We start from the raw sequence: 22468 nt of genomic DNA, 5'->3' as shown, positions 1-22468 counted from the left end.
ATGTTTGTCAACACTCCAACCATCAACTTTTCACCTTCTTTTCCTTATGTTGTGGGAAGCCTCTGAGTGCCTTCAGCATTCAGCTTGGCCATCTTTCTAGAGTTGCAACCAAGCTGCTTCTATGATTTATCTCCTCATCCTACGCAAACAGGTGTAAGATCCAATTTTACTCCAAACAGGGTTAAAACTTGTTTCACATTCTCACCACCTTTTGCATACTATTTAAATTTTCTGACTGCTCAGATCCTTTTAAACTGTCATCTAAATTATCTTCTTGTTTCACTGTTCTAATCACAACACTCATCCAAACCTTAGAGCTTTCACTGTGCCTCTGCGACAAATACCCGTGCTTTGCCTTTATGATTGTTCACAGCTCAGAACAGCCCTATCTAGAAAATAAGACAGCTTAGGTTGATGCTAACCATTTACTGGTTCTGTCTAGCTGGTACTACTCGCAATTCAGTTTCTAACCCAGCTATTCTCCCTTCTTCCCTAAATCCCTGCCTTGTATCACCCCTTCTCATAATGAAAAATGCCCACAGGGTAAGAAAGAACATATATAAACTAAGACTTACCTCATCTAGCTTCTTTCTAGCAAATATGTAACCCTCCATTCCTTTTCCCTTTTGTCTGGATGAGCCTCAGATAGTAAAGACTCTCAGACCTTCCATACCAGAAATCTGAACTCAGCTTCCACTTTACTGAGCATGACATGCCTCCCAGTTGCCTTCTTTTCTCCTTTCCCATCTGGTTAGTCTAAGAATATTTTTTGTTGGCATCCAAAGTTGAAAAAAATGAAATACTTTGGCAGAGTCAATAATCAGATCCTAACTTTACTCCAAGAATTCTAAATAAGAAAAAAGCATTTGTAATAAAAACTATGAAAACCAGAGAGCTAACACTATCAGTTTCTTGAGTAACAAAGTTTTCTTCCAACTTCAGCTTATGTAAAGAGCTACATATTTCACTTCTAAATGAAAAATTAATCTTCAAGATAACAATGTCTATAGTTTAAGGGTAGCCAGAAGATAAAAACAGTTTAAAGTGAGTATTTCTGGAGTAAATGAGGAATATATAACAGTTTCTACTGAGATACACAGAACAGACAGAAGAGAACTGCCATATGTTTTAAGTGCCCATCAGATAAACAAATCGCGGCAAAATAAGAAAACAAAAAACATGTCTCATTGCACTTTGACACAATCACACAGGTCTAGCTGTAGACAAGGGGTGATGGGGAGGACTGCTGAGCAGGGTAAATTAGAGATGCTGCAAAATCCCTATTAGCACCTTCAAGTCTGACATTTTCTGCATCACAAGATTGGGAGGCAGCAGCTGCACTGCTGCGCAGCCAGCCATCCTTCCCTTTCAGCATCCCGCTCCGAGATAACATTCATTCACCGTAAGTAGCTACCTTCCCATAATAATACAGAAGTTCAACCAAGTAGAAAGTAGCTTTGCTCTTATGTTAATCTGTGGGTATGTACTATGTTTTAGTTTTAATAGGAATCTCATAGATCGGGAAGAGGAAAGAAATACAAGTATCAAATATCCTCTGCAAGTGAGAACTTAGTTCCATGTGCTAGAGCTTCAGCATATACAGAAAATAGGCATGAAAAACATAAACAAAGATAAGTTGTCTCACGCAGTTAATAAAACCTGAAGTGATCCTGTGATATGAAGTACCAATCACTCTGGAAAGCATTCAGACATTCCTGGAAAGCTAGAGGTAATTCTAGTGGAGAGAGGTTTCTGTGATAGCCAAAGTGACCAGAGGACTCTGCAGTCAAGAACAAAGAACAGCCTTTTCTAGATGCAAGGCTGCATCTTTTGTTCACTGTTTGCAGTACAGATCATCCTGCAGTAATCACATCAAGGACCAGGTGAACTCAGACCTACTTCTAGTTCACCACATTTTTATAGTTTTTTGAATTAATGAAGTCCAGTCATCTGTTTCTAAGTAAATACAGAAACTGTGTACTTTTGTTTATCACACCACTGAAACTCGTCAGCAGAACTGTTTATTACTCACCTTTAGACTACAGAAATCTTGCAATTTAAACATGTAAGATTCCAAACTAAGGCAAAATCACATAAAAACAAGCTAATAATGATCTATTATTTAGTTAAAAATAATCACAGAGAATGCTAAAACTAAACAAGAGAGTTATTGCACTGTTCCCAAATACTGGGCATTTGGAGGTCAGATTCCTGTAAACGCTCAGAAAACCAGCTTTGCATTTCATTGTCAAAAAGTATCCATTATCCTCATTGTGTAGCAAATCCTGTACACTGCAGCACTGCCTTAGTATGCAGATAGTTCTTACTTATATTCAGGCATCATAGTCTTATATACTCTAAAAGTGATAGAGCTTTCATGGAGCAAATGGACAGCAGACAACTCACATACCCATCAGTTTCATGCTGTCTTTCAAAACACATAGAGTAAGAATTAGATCTCTATGCTAGCTATTTTTTTCCTCTCAGACAAAATAATTAACACAACTACTACTGTTGACTACAGCTTTTTCCTAGATAAAGACCAACTTTGATGTATTTTTCAAATGTGTGCATGTACTAGCATGTGTACTTAGGCACAAAGTAGCTTTCCTGTAGAAAGATTGTTTTTCCCGACTCCATAATGATTCAGATACGTCAGGAAAGGGAGGAAGCTGCACCAGACAGAATTTGCCTCAAGACTGGCTGATGCAACTCGAGAACTGTAGCCAGAAAAGTGGGTGTCTAAGTTGGGGCTAGGAAAGGGAAAGAAATGCGCTCATCTGCAAGTTACTTAGGGGCAAGTGGGGCTCTGGGACTATACCTCTGCCCTCCTCCTTTTTCATACTTTTTTATTTCCAAAATACAAATTTCAGTTTTAAACAAACCTCTTTCTAGACATACACTTAACCTGTAACAGCAATTATTTCAATAATTATCTCCCTTACTGCAGGTCCTCTCTCAAAATTCAGGAAAAAAATTGCTTGGATTACTTCTTTATGTGAATAAAATCCCAAAGACATATAAAATTGCAGGCAAGCCTTTTGCTGAGCAAGCTAAATCTAAAACAAGTAAAAAATTCCAATTTATTCCTCAAACTGTGGAAAATCAGTTTGAGACAGAGTCATGAATACAAGGTTGTGACGTTAATTTATATCACATAATTAAATTTTGAAACACAACAGAAATCAGATACAGGCTTGCAGAGGGGTTCCTGTTTTGATTTGTGTATACCATGATAACAGGAACATTATCTAAACTCAAAGGTTACTCAATTTTTCACCAAAGCTTGCTTGGCAGGAAACCACACACAACCTTCAGCCTTACCAGGCTGGCCAGATGCCACACATTAAATTTATGTCTGAAAAATGAAATGATGAACTGAAGCTACTTCCTGAAAACTCTGATATATAATAAACCAAAGCTTTCATAATCTTTGGTAGCACTGAGTGTTTTGGGTTTCCTTAAGTCCAGGCAACATTTACCTATGGTCCAGATCCATACTGAAACCCACTAACACAAACCTCTAGTCTAATCAGTGAAACTGAGAACTGTGGAAAACTAAAGCAGATCAAAAAGGGCTATAATGCTGTAATCAGGGCTAAAAGTTCTCTAATTCAGCAGCACTTCTTAAATGGCATCCAAACCTCCAAAGTCCATGAAAATACTCTTCCACGTTTCCTTTTCTGTTGTGTTGGCAATTCAGCCACTGACCAGCTGGAAAAATGTCTCTGTAAGGGTCCTTTACCTCCAAAAGGTAAGGTGTTAAAAAACTCTTTTCCTGAGCTGTCAAACAGATACAGCATCATGCTGTTGTCTCCTATTCTCTTGCTATATAACTTACTTCACCTGCAATTACTTCCCATGGTTTATTAAAAGAAGTTCCTTGCAAGTAATTCCACAACCCATGATAGTACTTGGATAATGACAACGACTAACTGCTCTCACATTGTGTATGTGACAGATCTCTCACAAGAAAGCCACTCTGAAACATTTTTAGTATTGCTGCTGACACTTGGCTGTGCCTCCTTCCTCATTCTGTTAACTTCTTTTCTTTTGTCGTAATAGTCATTTCAACAGGACGACGCAGGATGCCTATGGCTTATCAAAAAGATGACCGAAAACAAGCTACGCAGCCCTTAAGGAAGTTTTATCAGCTGTTTTAGCTGAACAGCCAAGTAACACATTTATTGAGGAATCTCCCAGCTGATGATTAGGAAGACAGATTTTGCTACCTCCATGTAGTTATTCAATATTTTCTTCCATGCCTACATTGTTCTACCAGTACCCATGGCTCTGATACTCCCACTCTGGGGTTATATGTCTGCAAGTGCAACTTTTTTTTTTTTTTTTTTTTTTTTTTTTTTTTTTTAGTTTATTTTATACATCTGGTATGGAGCTCAGAGTTGGACTCAGCTCTACTGTGGAAGGGAGGCTGTGGAGATGGATCAAGAAGGGTGTGTAGCACATGGGCAGATCCAAGCAGTGTTAATGGCCAGGCAGACAGAAGAAGTGAACACACTCATCATTAGTGAATTTGTACCTGTTACAAAACAACTGAAATCCACTTGCTCAGTGCAATAACCAAACTTGCCAGGCATCAAGCATCTTGCTTGCATATGTCAACTAATATGGCCTCTGAGGCTAATTCCCTTGACCCAGTCAAATAGTCTTTGATGAAACTGCAACCCTAGCCAAGCAGTCCCACCACTATCACCTCTCCATGATATCCCCTGAGTACTTATTCAATCTCCTGCTGGCTCAGCATGTTAGAAGTACAGCTGAGAAGGAAAGAAAGGAATGTAATTCACCTTGCACTAAACACAACTTTCACAAGAAGAAAACAGGCAAAAAAGGGAAAAGAGAAATAGGACAAAGATCTTCAGAAGCTAATGGAAGAACAAGAACATGAGGTTTCTTTTCTGACTGAATATAAACACCAAGAGAGCAGGAGCAAAACAGGAAAAGAAATCATGTATTCTAACTTGCAAATCAGCCTTTTAGAAAGTTCACCACCTCCCCCTCCAAGACCTTCTCTCCTATCCTTATCATCAGTGAAGGGAAGCAAGAGCATCCCATGTGAGGAAACACCTCATTCAGCAAATGCACACTCTCATCTATAAAAAACTGACTGAAGAGCTGAACAGTTTCAAGGATTCATTCTACTTATACTCTCATGTGCTGGGTGAGAGTATTTACTTTCAACCAACAGAGGTTGGCCAGAGCACAGCTGGCATATAGCAAAGATACGTCAGTGACTTCCATGCCTGGGATTAATGACTTTTAGCATGCCAAACTGGCCTTCTTACAGTAATATGTGCCCTTGCATGTCTGTATGCAGAACGTAGAGAATTAAAAAGATGAAGGATTATTACAGGAGATCAGACATTTTTAATAATGTCTGGCCTCAAGGAAAGACTGACCCTATCTCCTGAACTGCCCATTCTTTTTTTAAATTCAGATTTTAGTTTTAGGGCTATTCAAGTTCCCTTTCCCTACAGCTCTGACTCCTGCTGTGTGCACATGTGGATGTGTTTACGCTGAACATTTCTACAGCCTCTGGATTTCATGTACTGAAAGCAGACAAGAACTGATGGTGATAAGACAGTTCTCATACCAACCATGAAGATTTGAAACATATCATTTGAAAATAAGTTAACAGATGTTTACTATATTATTACAGTTAAATGTGATTTCAGGTAACAGTGCAGTAAGTAGGCTGTAAAAAGTAGATTACTCACAGGTGTAACAGTGACCAGAATGTATAGCATATATGCAAAGCATAGCCCAAAATTATTACATAACTCCAAGAACATAAGTACCCTCTATGGACTCAAAGCTTTCCATCCAGAAGTTGATGACCTGATAGGAAACTGGGACTCTACACATACCCACTATTAGCTAAGAAAAAGCTTCACCTTCACTGGCAGTAACTCAGACTTACTTTGTACAGCACTCGTCCTACTCAGGGCCATCAGGTAGAAAGAGCTGTGAGAGATCACAAAGAATTGCACGAACTATTCTCACAGCAAGATTAAATATAAACTATCTTAAATTCTACACGGCAAACAGCAATCATCCTGATCTTCCCCTCACAACTAATATTGGTGCACCTATTTTGTAACAGCATAGCTGTGTGTTCTGCTCAGCTGTTAACAACAGCTTTGTAAGCAAGTGTTGCAAGGCCTTATAGCTTTTTGATATGCCTATGTAGCTGCTTTTCTTTCCATTTCCCCTACTATGTGCCAGGTTATAGAAAAACTTCCAAGCAGCAGATTCAGAAATAGAAAGAGTTCAAGGCCAGGTTTCACACCTGCAACCTTGCAGCTCTGGGCTGTTCCAGCTCTGAAGACCAGTCTCCTTATTATAAATCCAAGGCTTCCTCTAACATCCAGGTTTTATGTTCAGTAATTCTGAATGAAGTTTATGGGTTTTTTACTTATTTGTTTGGGGCGGGAAGGGATGGGAAGAGAAGGGAAAGGGAATACAGCAGCAGCAGAAGGCTATCATAAACATCCCATACGCCTCCTGAGTTCCAGAGGTAGGGGGGTGGGGAACAGGAGACAAACACCTTAAAAACAAAACAAGCCCCCACATGATACTAGTATGCTATGTCAATGTACGTGCCAATGGGAAATATTGACACTTAGGGGGTATTCAGATAGAAAAAGGCATCAGCAACCACTGTGCCTTAAGAAGCATATTTTGGTTTGTTTAGAACAAATCACCATGCAAGACACATTTTTTGATTCCAGGTGTGATTTATGCAACTCATGGTGACTCTCTGTTCATCTTGGATGGACTGTATTATACTGTATTATACGGGACTTTTCTTGCCTCAGTTGCTCTAGTAGCCCTGCAAAATAATTTAATTATCTCTAAGTGTCTGGCACAGGAAAAGATTAAACAAATCAAAAAACTGTCAATTTTGCTCCAAGACAAGGAAAGTATATAAAAAATGAAATAAAATTGGGAGGGAATAAAACTGTTAACTCTGCGTTGCCCTCTAGAAAAAATATAAACAGAGCTCTTTTCTGATATATACTGACTGTCCAAATGGAAAATAAAGACCCAGTGACATTTTTAGAAAAACAGAATAAACAACTCCCCATCCTAGCTAATAGTCTTTTTCTCCTTGCACAGAGCGACAGAGAGAGAATGTAAAGCTGTTTGTACATAGCTAAGACTGCAAGCCACAGGAGTTTCTGTATTGCTCCTTAATTCACTCTCAAATTCATTTGGGGGGGGGGGGGGGGGAAGAAGAGCTATTTCCAGAAAAAAAAATTAAAAAAAAAAAAAAAACAAAAACAGAAAAGAAAAGAAAATAAAAACCAAATGAATCCCATGTCTTCATTTCAAAAGGCAGGAAAACTCTGGAAATGATCCTAATGTAAATCTCAGACAAACTGCATTTTGCTGAAAGAAGAACTTTGGGTTTAGGGCAGGCATGAAAGCAGCTCAGAGTTCCCCATTAAACTGAGTTCTACTTGAGCCACTGAGATGTCAATAAAACTTCAGAGTGAAAATTTAGATACTGGTTTACCACAAAGGAAAGAAGTTGAAAGGCAAACAGACCGTATCATCTGTGACTGAAGTTTGTCTTTCAGGAAATGAAGATCCTTGCAGTAGTAAATAGAATACTTGAATTGTTTGCAAATAGGTTTAATCATCTAATTGCCACATAGAAGGAAAATCTATGCACCATCAGATTTCAGTACAGCTAATTACTAGAAGGCAAAATAAAGATTTTTATCAAACATAGTGTGCGTTCTTCAGCTATTATATCTATCAATATTTATGTCTCTTACAGCCCCTTCATGGGTGGTTGCTGCACACATTTTGTGTGCAGTCAAGAAGCTTCCCGACTGCAAACGTGCTTTTATAAAGAAAAGCTGGCCCGAACCCTGCATTTCCAATTCTAACAGTGATTCTGAAGCCTGTTAACTCCCTGGAGCAGCTGATAGTTAAAGACTTGTTTCCGCTTTTCTAACAATTTCCTGGTTTGCATAACAATCCTAAAAGAAACACGCTCAAGAAGTTTTCCAGCACAGAGAGATTTTTGTCTTCAGTATATGTCTAGTTTCAATGCACAGAATATTTGTATATAATTACAATAATTTTAGAGATACATTTGTCTACAAATATATTTACATATAAATACGTGTCAGCTACTTGGTTTAAAATAAGATTATGATAATTTTGCCATATCCAGGAAATACAAAACACTGGCTTATGCCTGGTGCTTAACTCATGCCATTGTGAATAAAGAGGGGGGAGGGAAAGGGTTTAATGTTTAATTTCCTGTTAAAAACACACACAGGATAAAATCTTCCAAAGAGCAGTTATAAAACATGCATTTGTTAGCCAAGAAACTAGGTAAATATGGAATGAAGCCCAGGCTCACTTTTATTCCTTCCCCCCCCTCCTCCAAAGAACAAAGTAACTGGAGGCCACGGTGCATATTTAGAGGCACTGAGCTCTATTTAGTGACTAGTTAATTAATCAGCCTGCCTGACTTACGCACCCTGTATCCACTGGGGTAGTTCCTCAGATAATGCAATGACGCAGTTGAGCTCATGGTACTGTATTGCCATGTATACTACACACGTGCCAAGCAACCATTGTTCCAACTACTAACTACCTTTCTGACACAACTACCTGGCTAAACACAATTAAAATAAGCATTAGCATGTAGTCAGTACCTACTAACAGCCAGTTTTCTAGCAACAAAAGACTGAGAATACCACTACATTCAGTAGCAGCTGGAGACACTACAAAAATGTGGTGGTTTTTTTTTTGTTTTGTTTTGTTTTTTTTTTTTTTTTTTTACAAGTTACAAGGGGGAAGTACTATTGTCAGATCCCACTGAAACTCAATGCCATCCACCCTGGAACTGTGACTTTACCTGCAGCAATTCAGCCTTCATCACAGTTCTACCATGCACAATGACATATTAGGTTATTCTGCAACCCACCACTAGATCCAGACAAGTACCATATTTCTATATGATATGTAACAGTAACAGCCTTTAACAATCCCATTTCTTCTCTTTGTTAAGATGCCCAAATTAGACAAAAATATGGACTGTGTTTACAAGAAGTTGAACATTTGTAACAGTTTTCAATGGTGATACTGTATTTTGAGATTTTACAATAAAAAAAAATCCATAAAATACTTTCTGTCTATTATGTTAGGGTCAAGGTCAGCTCCTCAGAGCGTACCTTGCAGGATGCAACTGGAGAAGTTGTGGTATTTCTTGTGACCTGCTGGGACTCACATTCCAAATTAGATGGAAACAGCTCTGTGAGTGGCTTCAATTTTGTTTTGTTTTTCAAATGAGGATAAATCTGTTATTGCAGGTATAGCTCACGAGCTTTTGTAGCTTTTGGAAGCATATTATTCAAATTAACACAACTTAAGCTTTTTAAGTAGATGAACCTTAAACACCTTCTAGTCAAGGCATTTAGTTTCATATTTGATGAAAGAAAAGAAAGGCACAGAGATTATGTATCTCCCTGGTGAATTTAATCTGATGGCAGACATGCTGAATTTTTTGCAGACTCTTTGCAAAACTGGCTTTGAGACAGTAAACATTCCTGAGTTTATTTCTAAACCTTACACTTAACAGCTATTGTAGGCATTTCTGCTCTTTTCTTAAATCAACCACTGCTGACCACTGATTTAAAGACAGTTCATCAGTGAATCTCCTGCTACTGCATGAGTTCAAAATCTTGCTGTTTATTTTCACTTGCTGGACTTCGTGCCCTGATCCAATATTTCTTCATGTGAAAAGGCAATTGACTAACAACATTATGAGGGAGGAAAAGGAATAGGGTGGAGAAAATCTGAAACACAAAATGAGCCCTGACTTGCCTTCTCAGTACTCTACGTACCCCCGAGCAGTGAAATTTCAGGAAAACAATTATGTTTCTGGCCAACAGTCAAAATATATAAGATGTTATACACCCTTTGCTTCACTCTATGTTGCTACTGCATGCAAAAGCAAGATATATTTTTTTTTAATTGCTTCTCAACAGTAAGGCAAGTTTACAAGTATTTACTGCTAGTTACATCAAGGTATTAAAGATTCAAGTGAAGTAGTAGTATTCCCTAGTGCAGTGGTGACCTGAGCTTTTAATCCAGATGAATTTGACTGTAGAGTGCATTAGCTCTTCTCATAAAAGATTTGCTTTAATTTTAGCTCTCTCTCCATTTATCTACGGCTGTGTGATCTTCAGTAGAGGTCAAAGAGATTTCCCCAAAGAAACAGGAGCTGCTTCTTTTTTAGAGGGGAAAAGCATATTTAAGACAGTTCGTCCTACTTTAAACATAAGTCACAGGATAGTTCTCTTTATGCTTTCCTTACTCTGTTGTTCTCCTTCCTTCGTTACATGTTCTGGAGCAATTAAACAAGCATGCAAGTGCAGGCACACACATACACAAATGAAACACGAAATGAAAACATCTGTGGAAGATAGGATACACAGCCCATCTAACGCAAAGACTCAAATTATTAGTAACATCTTACCATCATCCAACTCAAGACAGAGATTGTAAACAGCCAGAGGCCTCTTAATACGTTGTCCTTGTCTTCTTGACTGCCTTGGTGGGGCATTTGGAGGAGATACTGACATAGAGATTGGCTCAGGAAAAGTGGCATCAGGCAGGGTTTTGAAAATCTGCAATCAAGAACACAAAAGGTGTTAATTATTTATCGTGAAGAGCAACCTGCGTAATGCAACTGTAAACCATTATCAAACAACATTTGTTTTGGATTTCATTCAAAGCAGGCAGGAGCCAAAAATCCATTCCTTCAAGTTTGGGTGTATGCCGTGGGTTTTTAATGAGTGCTTTTAAAATAAATAAATAAATGCATGAATAAAATATGAAAATAAGCAAAAGCACTGTCTACACATTAACCAAGCTGAAAATCAGTTAATCCAAAGACAAAATATTTTCAGCCACAGTTGCCAGCTAGGATGGAGGGGAAGGGGAAAAGGGGGGATATTAACTTTATAAACCAGTAACTGAATAGATTTATAGCTTTAGCTAGGACCTATCATTTTGCCAGAATACCCATTTTAATTTTCAAATCTTTTGATGTCATTATAATATCAGCCATCTTAATTTAAAACAAAACAAAACCATACTCTTGAAGACAGCAGGAGGAAAATTTTGAGGGGAGGGGTTTTTAGGGAGAGATACCATGGTAACATACCATGCGAGAACTTTTTCAGTTAACTATTACATATTGAGTCACATTTATATTAAATGATATCCACAAATACACATATAAAAAGGATCGCATTTCTTGTCACCATTTTATCTTTTGAGTCATGACCATTAGCATACCACCGCTTCACACAAAATGACACGTCATTTCTTTCTGGATTAACCAGCAAAGCAGATTTGCTCAACCTGATACCATTTTTACTTTGAGTGTCATATGCAGGGTACAGTCTAATGATGCTGATTTACTTCTAAAAAACTATCAGTATGCTAACACAGAATTCAACACAATCCTTTTCCAAGTGATCACAGCAGATCCACATGAACAAGTTAGCTTAGTACGTACTTCAACAAAGACAAACCAGCAGATAAATACAAACAGCAGCTGAACAAGAAAAGCCCTGTGTCTGTACAGCACCTTACAGCAACTCAACACAGTAATATAACAAGATACAATGATACTATTCCTGTGCTCTGCAACTTCACATTGCCATGTCTCTGTATAGGAAATATTATAAAGAGGAGACTCATAATGAATCTTGAAGGAAAAACTTTTTATGAAGTAGAAATTCATGCAGAAAGTATGAAAAAATTGCCACAGATAACACATTTCTGGATTATTACAGCACGTCAGGTGTAGCATGAAACTGCAAGCCAGCCAGGCTACTCTAATAGGTGAGAAAAATGCTATAAGCATCCAGTGGTAAGGCACTCAAGACATCACGTTAGAAGCATAAGAAACTCCATATGCCATCATATCCTGGCCTGTAAACCCTGAATATTAACACATGTAGGAATAAGAGGACCCAAGAACCCATGCATACATTGTTTTATAGCTGCTTAATTATAGTTCTTGTATTGGCAGGTAGAAAACTGTGCTGTTACAAAATTATGAGAAACACCATTTTCCATGAAAACTGTGGAAGAATGATCGTATTTCCCAAAACTGGGCAGCAGTGGGCAGGAAGTCTATATATGGTGTGCAAAGGGAAGTTCCAGTGGAAAGATTATCTTCCTTCCCAATAACTGAATGTTGCTGTGGGGGAGGTTGAACGATGTCATTTGAACTTCCCCATACCAGTGCCGAGAAAACTGGCTCCCACTCCTTCACATGCCTATGAAGGATTATGAGAGAACCAAAATAGTACAAAAAACTCTAAGAACAAAATATTTATAAAGAAGAAAGGAAACAGTCCAACCTGGTTCTCCCCAGTATAGAGAGAGCAGCACTCTCAGACAGTGACAAAGCTCTAATTGTGCTCAGAGTGCTAAAGCCATCTCTTAAAACATGATGTAATATATAATAGTGAAATCTAATATGCACCTCCATGGCACTTGGCTAACAGTACCACACTGCCCCCTTATGTGTAAATGCAAGGCTAGATTGAGCAGTTCTAGGGATAAATATTTGCTTCTGAAAAATTTGAAAGTACCAAAACTTTAAATGCCATATTTTCCATGGACTAAGTGTTGTATTTGGGCTCCTTGGTAAATAACTCTCTGCCAAGAGGTTTCAGCATGTTGTTTACTATGTCACATTCCGCAGCTGTGTTTATTTGTACAGCCTTATCCACGCATCTTCACTGAAATTAATGATGGTAAGAAGAACAAGTATTCCCCAGGAGAACTTCGTAAGCCATGAGCTTCCTTGCATGCATTCAGGTGGCTTGCACAGGTTGCAGTAAAGTTCTTAAGTGTTTTTTTCTTACTAGTATTTCAATATACTCTTCTAAAATATAAGAAACTAAGAGAGCTACAAAAGGAAAACAATCAAGAAAACCACAAAGGCAATCCTTACTCAATGATACCCAGCACCAGACAGGCAACAGAATGATTAATTAGAAACAGGTAGGAATACAAGCCGATTTCTACCTGCAAGTATCTATGATGCAAAAAAGGTGACTGATGGTTTGTTCTGGTTTATGGGGGGGGAAAACCTTATACAAAGAACAGGAGAAATAATAAGCAAGCAGTGGCATCACACTTTAAACAGTGGCAGTCCTGCACATGCTAGCTAACTTCATATAGATACCAGTGGCAGGCAGTCATGAGCGGCTCATACTGCCAGGCCCATCCCCTATTTTACCTGACTCTGCTCCTGACTTCTTGTTATAACAGATTGGTAGAGAAGTTTCCTTTCTGGGATAAGGACAGTAAGTAGTATATTGCTTTCTAGGAAGCACGGGTCACATCGCAAGAGCTCCGGAGTAGCAAAAGGCCATGTGTTCTCCACTGGGACCAAGGCGAGGGTCCACACAAACTCCACCTCACTCCTACAATGCAATGCTACAAGCTGCAGGACTTATTTCCTTGCACTCACATTCAACATCTGTCTCCACAGAGAAGAAAAGGATTCCTGAAAGGCACATTTAGATATGTACTAGAGAACACCAACTCTTGACTATCTACAGAGAAAATTTACCCACGCAGAGCAAACTGAGACTAATTGTCACACTCAGCAATGAAATCACCAAGTATTACAGGTTGCCCTGCAGGATTCTGAGACACACAAAAACAAAGAAAGAGAAACCAGAATCCTCCCAAAAACATACACACAACCACCAGAATGATCATTAGGGTTTACTTTTTTTTTTTTTTTTTTTTACATAAGAAACAGGAAACATCCTGCCTTCATGTGTTGCATGAAAAAGTAGATTTGGATTAATTTTTGCTCTTTCAAGCAGTTCATGTTTATGTTCATCCCTACTTTGGTATTTTTTTTCTTTTCAGTAGGAAAATAAAAGCCAGTAGAGCCCATCCATAACTGGACCTGATTTCAGTTTTCTTTCTAGTGCAAACCAAAGCTACAGCTCATACCACAGTTTTGCAAAGGCGAGCATCTGAAAAGCAAGCAGAAGGTCAACCTCTGCCCTAAGAAGTGCACATACAGCATGCAGCTTCTCTTTTCTGCTTCACTTTCACTTAAACAGAAAAGTACTTTTCATCATGCCTTAATGGATATTTGTCTGCTACACTGACAGAAGCACTGTAACATTTACCTTAGAACACGGGGATGGAGGCATGTTTATTTCAGTTGTGGGGAGAAAAATGTTTTGGGTTTGGTTTCATTCAAATTTGCTTCTAGCCTTATTATTTAAATGCCATTCAAGTACAAATGTTTCACAGCTAATAAAAGATGCTGCTGCAAGAAGCACACTGTGTATGCACAGAAGATGAATTCAAAATCATAACACACACTATGTGAGCACCTGAATTGGTACTAACGTTGTGTTTGACTGACCTGCACAACAGAATGGGACCACACCTAAGTTGCAGAGTATTTTTTTGCACTGCAAGCTGTTGCTATCAGATGCATGGCTAAGCAACCACACATTCACAATCAGATGGAAATCCTCCCATGGAAGAGGAGGAGTGGAACATGCTATTTAACAGAAGATCTCTTTGCTACTCCGAAAAAAAGCCTCCCTTTAAGTAGAAGTCAGATCTACCACTATCACACATCTGGATTGCAGAAGTTACCACAGCTTAGACTAATGCCAATATAAAGATGAGAATGAAGTTTGGTCATTGAATTATCTCATTCAAAAAGCAATAAAAAGGTACTAAACCAACCTGAAAAATCAAATGACTTCACAGTCACATCCACTGTTACACAGTTTTTGAGACTTCAGCTAAACTGTATTAGATTATAAAATACCAGTTCTCTACAAGATAGTTCTCCAAAGCACTGGCATCATGCTATTAACCTATGGGGGCACACATTCAGAATCTAAGTGAAACTATTTACACATATAGCACTCCATTTTATCAAGCAACAAATCCAACTGTTACTCAGTCCCATCCAAGTCAGTCCTGTATTTTAAATAATTGTTTAGGTCTGATGTTCCATGAAAACCAAATTTAAAAGTGCACACTGACTTAAGAGGGCGATCAGTCTTCAAGCCTGCACTGTAAAAGTTACAACAGAAAAGATGAGACTCTTGTCACAAGCCATCTAAAGCCCGGGTATGCTTGACCTATTTCTCTCTATGCAACAGCACAAAATGAATTCCTTACAAGGTTAAACAAACCACAAGCCATCTTGGATGTACACTGCTAATAACAGCTCTGTCTAGAGCAGTGAGCACCATCCCTCCATAAAACCATTCCAGTTCCGAAACCTGTGTCCCACAAAGTCTAGGGAAGCATTTCGTAAGAGTAATGAGCCAAATTCAACATATCATACTGTATTCTACCAGCAGATCCACATGGCAGCAGCCCAAGGAATTTTGCCAGATTCCCTTTAATCTGCAACAACAGTGTTGGACTCTAGATCCTGAGCTCTTACTAGAGCTGATTTTAGAAATTCAAAAAACCCATGGCTGGGAAGATTTAACTTGGCCTATTCCACAAGTTTATGACTAGATGTATAGTTATACATGGAAATGTAGATTAGATTGTGCTGCTACAAGAGAATACTGATCTGTACTTTCTGGGCTCAAGCTGAACTAATTAATGAATTTCAGTATGTTTGCCAGGAATCACTTTAGGAAAAGACCCAGACATCAGGGCATCTCTGTCTGCTTTGTATCACCGGGGTAATTAAAATTTCCACTAAAAATCAGTGGGAGGCAAACAGCAAGGACAGGTTGGGATGAAAAAGAGAAGGAAAAAAAAAAAAAAAACAAAAAAAGGCTTACTAATAGAGCTAATTAGGATAAACTTATAAAAAGTCATTAACAGCTTAAAGCTGTGCCATGATTATGCTGCAAGACAAAACCTCCATTCACTCTCATAACACCTACCACACAGAACATGCATCTATTTCTTTTGAGCACATGAGCAAGAATCAGAGTACCAAAAATAGCTGTCTAATGTAAAAGAGGCTAGATCATGCAAGGTTATTCCAAATTCCTTGAAATTCAGGTAGTGTTATAGCCTCCACTACTACAATATTTTTTAAGAGGACAGTATTTCTCCAGACAAGAACATCAGTACAAGTTTTTATTTGGGTAATTTCCTTTCAATACATACTTGATTTGCAGTTGGTAAATAAAAGAAACACACACGGTCACTTCAACTGATGTTTATTGAACAGTATAAAACATCATCCATCCAGGCCACATATACTGCTCTATCCTTATATATTTTATGGCTATGGTACTCCTTGCATTTTCACGACAACTGGCTATAACATGCTGACCAAAGAATATTTTATAAATTAGTAGCTAATGGGATAGTGCATGAGAAACTTATCATCACCATGGTCTTTTCACAACTTAGCTTCCTTTCAATATAATGCAAACCCAGTTCATGTTAGATCCAGCAACCTGTACAAAACAGAAGAACATGTATTTCCATTAGAGGCAAAAATGCTCAAAACAAAAGAGGCCAACTATGTTTGCTGCCCACAGTGCGCTCTTACCTGCATTATAAGCTGTTTTTCCTCTTAAGATAACGAATGGCACTGGTTGTGCCATTCTTTTTGCCATTTCCTGAAAACATAAAGCACCAATGTCTTTTCTGTCAAGTTATAATTTTACTCTAGATATAAGCATTTCAGGAAATGCAAGGCGAAAATAAACATCTTGAAACACATTGTGGTAGCTCAGCCACTAATTGTAACCACTAGCTACTAATAGTAAACTAGCTGCAATTCATTTTTTAACAGTAAAATCCACACTCAATAAGATGAAGAGTTCTAGATTACTTTTTTTTTTTCCTTTTTTGAAGGGATTGCAGAAGCTAACTAGAGCTATTAAACATTTAATCATAATAGAAATTACAAAAGATAATTTCTGCAGAGCTAGGACAGAAATTTCAGTTCAAAACTGATTTCTGCACCAATTCTAACAATTTTTTAGGAAATTTCTAGTGTACTGAAATCTTTAGGAAATGATCCTATGTTACTGTAGTTTCTTATTTTTTTGCATTTTACTTTACTCTGGAAAAAGTTACATAACCCTGGTTTATTTCTGGTTTTAGTCAACATGATTTCCTCTTCTGTTTCTCAAACATGATTCAATAAATACAAAACATGTAGAATCACAGAACGGTTTGGGTTGAAAGGGACCTTAAAGCTCATCCAGTTCCAACCCCCCTGCCATGGGCAGGGACACCTTCCACTAGCCCAGGTTGCTTCAAAGCCCCATCCTACCTGGCCTTGAACACTGACAGGGATGGGGCAGCCACAGCTTCTCTGGGCAACCTGTGCCAGTGCCTCACCACACACACAGGGAAGAATTTTCTCTCTTTTTTTTTTTTAACATGCACTAGAAATTCTTGACATCTAAACAGAATCTGTACTCAGTGACCAAAATGTAATAACGCTCATTATGTCTAAAAATCATATTAAGTATTTTTGAAAAAGGTTTACAAAATCTTCAGTAAAAACTATTGAAGATTTTGGCAATTAACAAGTTAATTAGAACCCTTAAGCAACTTACCTCCCCAAGATTACCACTGTGTCCACTCCAATAGAGGTGTGCTTGCCTCCATGTAGTTATCTCAACTTTTGCACTTCAGCATTTATACACTGTAAAATCTGATTTGCTGTGCATTGGTTTCCATGAGATTGCACAGGATGCAGATTTTCTGAGGCTTTGGATTTTGCAGCTTGAATTCCGCTACAAACCATAAAATACCTTTATACAACATTCCCAGTCATTATACTGGTGATAGAGGGGATCAGATCAAGAGCTGAAAGACACCTGAAGCTAAGTCTCTAGAGGGCCACCAACCAGATAGCATCAATAATGCTCTTGATGGTGCCGGGCACACACTATTTAGTTAGAGTGCAACAGAGGATGCAGCCTGAAAAATAAACGGGTGTAAGTCAAAACCAGAAACAGGAAACATCCTTGGCTGTGAGCCAAACCACAAAGCTCTATAAATAAGCAAAAAATTAAATAAGTAAACCAATCCATCCATCCAAGGCAGCCTTTTTTTCATTGCAAAGATACCATTTGCTGAGACCATATGCCTAGCAGCCTGACTACCCATAGCCAAATGAAACACTGCTTTCAGGGATTTCTGGATACTGTGGATCTCAACTTCATACTTACACTGGAATATCTTCTACTTGCTCTTCTTAATACAAAAGGAACTAGAGCTCTGGAAAAACTGCCAATTACTAAGAATTTTCAGACAAACCTGATGTATCTGTAGACCCTAAAAGTCACTCATTTGTCCTCACTACCTCAAACCACGTAGTTCATGTTTGAGATTTAAAGAAGAAACTAAACATAGTCTGTAAAACATGACACTACAGTCTGGAAGACAGCTGTGAAAGGATGAAAGAAAAGAAATCATACCAAGGTCAAAACTGTGTGTCTTTTGATCGCTTGTGAATTATGAGTTTGTTGACTCAGCTTTTCTAAAAGTAGCACTCCTGATACAAAGACTGCAGCTTCTACTGGATCACATCTCGCTCCACCTTTTAACAATTCATGAGAAGAACGCTCCTAATAGCAGCCTGTTCACTGCTATCAATGAATCCATTCTATCCATTGAAGGAAACGAGAGAGTTAACCATATACCAGGCTTGCAATACCTACACATTTGTCCACTGCACCAGCAGAAACAGCAGATTCACCTTCTCTTCTGTGCTCACCTACTGCAACTCACACCAAGGACAGTATTTTAGAAAGGCTGTCTTTCCCTATTACGGCTACATATAATAGCTTTGTGTACCTTGTTTAGTCACTGGAAATACTTTAAAAAATAGCCTTCAAATTAAGAGAAATACTCTATCTAATTAGCTAGCTTTCTAAAATATGACATTCTCCTTCTGCATTATTTTGCATTTAGTAACTAGGAGTATGTTTGCATGTACTTTTTTCTTGAAAAGAGCATGCGAAGTCCTGAGAAGATAAAAGGCGGCACTTACAAACCTAAGTCAGGAGCCAGCAAAAGCAACAACCATGGCCAAACACACTACAGGTAAGTATGATCTACCATTCATTTTCAAAAAATATATATATATAAGCATTTATACACACAAATACAAATAAGTATGTTACACCTAGTTTTCTACAGAAATTATTAACAGAAATACAGTTATCTATTAAACTGTCACAAGACAGGTCAGTTTTACTCTACTGATGTGTTGCTGCAGTAGTAATCCTGCTCAGTATGAGAGGAACTGCAGGTTCAGACCCCTAGTGTGTGCGCTTAGCTGAGGAGCCACTGGCACGACGCTACCATATCCAGGCTTATGACTGGACAGCTCTAAGTCAGAATCCCACCCAGATGTAGCGATATTTTTTGGGGGACCTGAAGAAATCCATCCGCAGGTCCTGAAGGTGCTAAGCCACTGTCCATCACATTTGAAAAATCATGGCAGTCAGATGAAGTTCCTGATGACCGGAGAAAGGGTAATATAACTCCAATTTTCAAGAAGGGGAAAATGGATGACCCGGGGAATTACAGACCAGTCAGTCTCACCTCTGTGCCTGGCAAAATCTTGGAGCACATTCTCCTGGAAGGCATGCTAAGGCACATGAAAAACAACAAGGTGCTTGGTGACAGCCAGCATGGCTTCACTAAGGGGAAATCCTGCCTGACCAATTTGGTGGCCTTCTATGATGGGGCTACGGAACTGACGGACAAGGGTAGAGCAGTTGATGTCATCTACCTGGACTTGTGCAAAGCGTTCGACACTGTCCCACACAACATCCTTCTCTCTAAATTGGAGAGACATCAATTTGATAGGTGGACCACTCGGATAAAGAACTGGCTGGATGGCCACATGCAAAGAGTTCTGGTCAATGGCTCAGTGTCCAGTCGGAGACTAGTAACGAGTGGTGTCCCTCAGGGACCGGTGTTAGGACCTGTCTTGTTCAACATCTATGTCAGTGGCAGGGACAGTGGGATTGAGTGCATCCTCCGCAAGTTTGCCAATGACACCAAGATGTGTGGTTCGGTTGATACGCTAGAGGGAAGGAATGCCATCCAGAGGGACCTTGACACGCTTGTGAGGTGGACTGATGCCAACCTTATGAAGTTTAACCATGACAAGTACAAGGTCCTACACCTGCATCGGAGCAATCCCAGGCACAGCTACAGGTTGGACAGAGAAGAGATTCAGAGCAGCCCTGCAGAGAAGGACTTAGGGGTGCTGGTCAATGAGAAACTGAACATGAGCTGGCTTCAGTGTGCGCTCGCAGCCCAGAAAGCCAACTGTATCCTGGGCTGCATCAAAAGGAGCATGACCAGCAGGTTGAAGAAGGTGATCCTGCCCCTCTACTCTGCTCTTGTGAGACCTCACCTGGAGTATTGTGTGCAGTTCTGGTGTCCTCAACATAAAAAGGACATGGAACTGCTGGAACAAGTCCAGAGGAGGGCCACGAGGATGATCAAGGGACTGGAGCACCTCCCATATGAAGACAGGCTGAGGAAGTTGGGGCTGTTCAGCCTGGAGAAGAGAAGGCTGCGTGGAGACCTCATAGCAGACTTCCAGTATCTGAAGGGGGCTGTAGGGATGCTGGGGAGGGACTCTTCATTAGGGACTGTAGTGGTAGGAACAAGGGGTAATCGGTTATAACTTAAGCAGGAGAAGTTTAGATTGGATATAAGGAGAAAGTTCTTTACTGTTAGGGTGGTGAGGCACTGGAATGGGTTGCCCATGGAAGTTGTAAATGCTCCATCCCTGGTGGTGTTCAAGGCCAAGTTGGACAAAGCCTTGGGTGCGATGGTTTAGTGTGAGGTGTCCCTGCCCATGTCAGGGGGGTTGGTACTAGATGATCTTAGGGTTGGAAAGGACCTTAACTATTCTATGATTCTACTGAGAATATACCCCTACATTTCACCCCCATCACACTGTCATTGTACAGAGCATCAGAATGAAATGCTAAGATCTTTCCAAATGACACTGTTACAACTGTAGACATCCACAAAGCCTCATCAGTGTTTTCTTCTCCACAGATTTCCCTGTTGCCATTACAAGGATTTATATCATTATTGCCTTGCATAATATTTTCTGCTCTTTGTTTAAATACATTTTTTATCTTCCATTATGACTGCAGGGTCTTTAGAGGCACTCTCTGCAATGAAGTGTAAATGGCATGCACAAAAAAATTTGGAAATAAAGCATTATCAGCTGACCGACACATTTTGTTTATTCAAAAATCTGCTAAATGGTTTTAAATGCACCAACCCTCCTGGTGAGGCAAAGCTGACTAGAATTCTGAAGAGTATGTACTAAAACAGAAGCATATATTGCACTATTATGCATCAGCAATGATCTGTCAGGATGTCATTCATGTCAGTTTGGCCAGTATAAAGAAAACTTGTAAATACAATACTTCACTTACCACTGAATGTTACAATAAAACATAATTCTTATATTCTTCTGCATAAGAATTTACTTTTTAAACCCTTCAGTGGTGCAGCAGCCTTTCTCCTGTCCATGCCCCCTGCAGCATTTCACAGACTATTTCCTTTGACTAACAAAATTTTATTTAACAATGTCCATTTCAGCACTCTGCATAAGCACTTCTCCCCTGCCACCTCCTCCACACCTGCAAGCACAGCACCCTGACCATCAAAACTGAAGCAAATATTAGTCAAGTGAATTCCACTTCCTTATGATCATTTCTGTACTTAGGAACACTGCCTACAGCCAGTGGAAGATGAGATCTCTATCACTTGGAAATTTCATATAAAGTTGTGGGAAGTTGCCCAAAATTAACTGGAAGTAATGTAGGCAAGTCAAGAAGGCAGAAGGCTGTGTCATATTATTTGTACGTGCCATGTAACTGTAATCACAGCATCTCAGTTGACTGCTTCTATCCCCAAGAACATGACTTTTGATTTTCTTTTTTTAATCTAATATGGTTACTCACAGTACATATTTTGTTTCTTTTGGAGGAGTCTCACAGCATACCAATCCAGGTATTGATCCAGACTCAGTTCCTTTTAATGCCATCAACTGCAGTCACAAACGTGAGTGGAGATTTGATATACAGGCTTTTTATGCATAAATTACATTAAAATTTCAAAAACTGTAGTCTTTTAAACAAACAAACAAAATATTTGCAGTCAATTTACTGCACTGTGTGTGTGCGTCTCACATGGACGGGCTTTCTGCTATCCACAGGGCAGAGAAATGGTTTAAAGAGTTTGCACACACTACAGTGAAACGCAAGAATTGCTATGACTTCTACCAAAACCATGATGAATGTCTTTGTTGTGCCTGCTGCCCTTTCTGTGTTAGACTCAGCCTCTCATTAAGGCATGTAATTAGAATTAAGATCAGGAATAGTTTCAATGACACTACTAATTAGTTACATGCTTGAAGTTA

General features: G+C 39.0%; 1 protein-coding gene and 1 long non-coding RNA gene across 3 annotated transcripts in view; both read right to left on the bottom strand.

Annotated features, from left to right (window-relative positions):
• The window catches only part of ARHGAP10 (Rho GTPase activating protein 10), a 154392-nt gene that overhangs the window by 29468 nt on the left and 102456 nt on the right, over positions 1–22468 (bottom strand). For both annotated transcript variants that reach the window (XM_065688430.1, XM_065688436.1), the window contains one exon: positions 10526–10676. In XM_065688430.1, the coding sequence (XP_065544502.1) occupies positions 10526–10676 (151 nt within the window). The remainder of the gene's footprint in view (positions 1–10525; positions 10677–22468) is intronic.
• Positions 16243–19451, bottom strand: LOC136018834 (uncharacterized). Its single transcript, XR_010614605.1, has 3 exons — positions 17613–19451; positions 16592–16661; positions 16243–16496 (listed from the first exon to the last, which is right to left on the bottom strand). It is a non-coding gene; the product is annotated as an uncharacterized LOC136018834 (long non-coding RNA).

Source organism: Lathamus discolor, chromosome 1, assembly GCF_037157495.1.
Source record: "Lathamus discolor isolate bLatDis1 chromosome 1, bLatDis1.hap1, whole genome shotgun sequence".
Classification (NCBI taxonomy): Eukaryota; Metazoa; Chordata; class Aves; order Psittaciformes; family Psittacidae; genus Lathamus; species Lathamus discolor.
The sequence above is the reverse complement of the archived record's forward strand: the minus strand, read 5'-3'. Positions and strand labels throughout refer to the sequence as shown.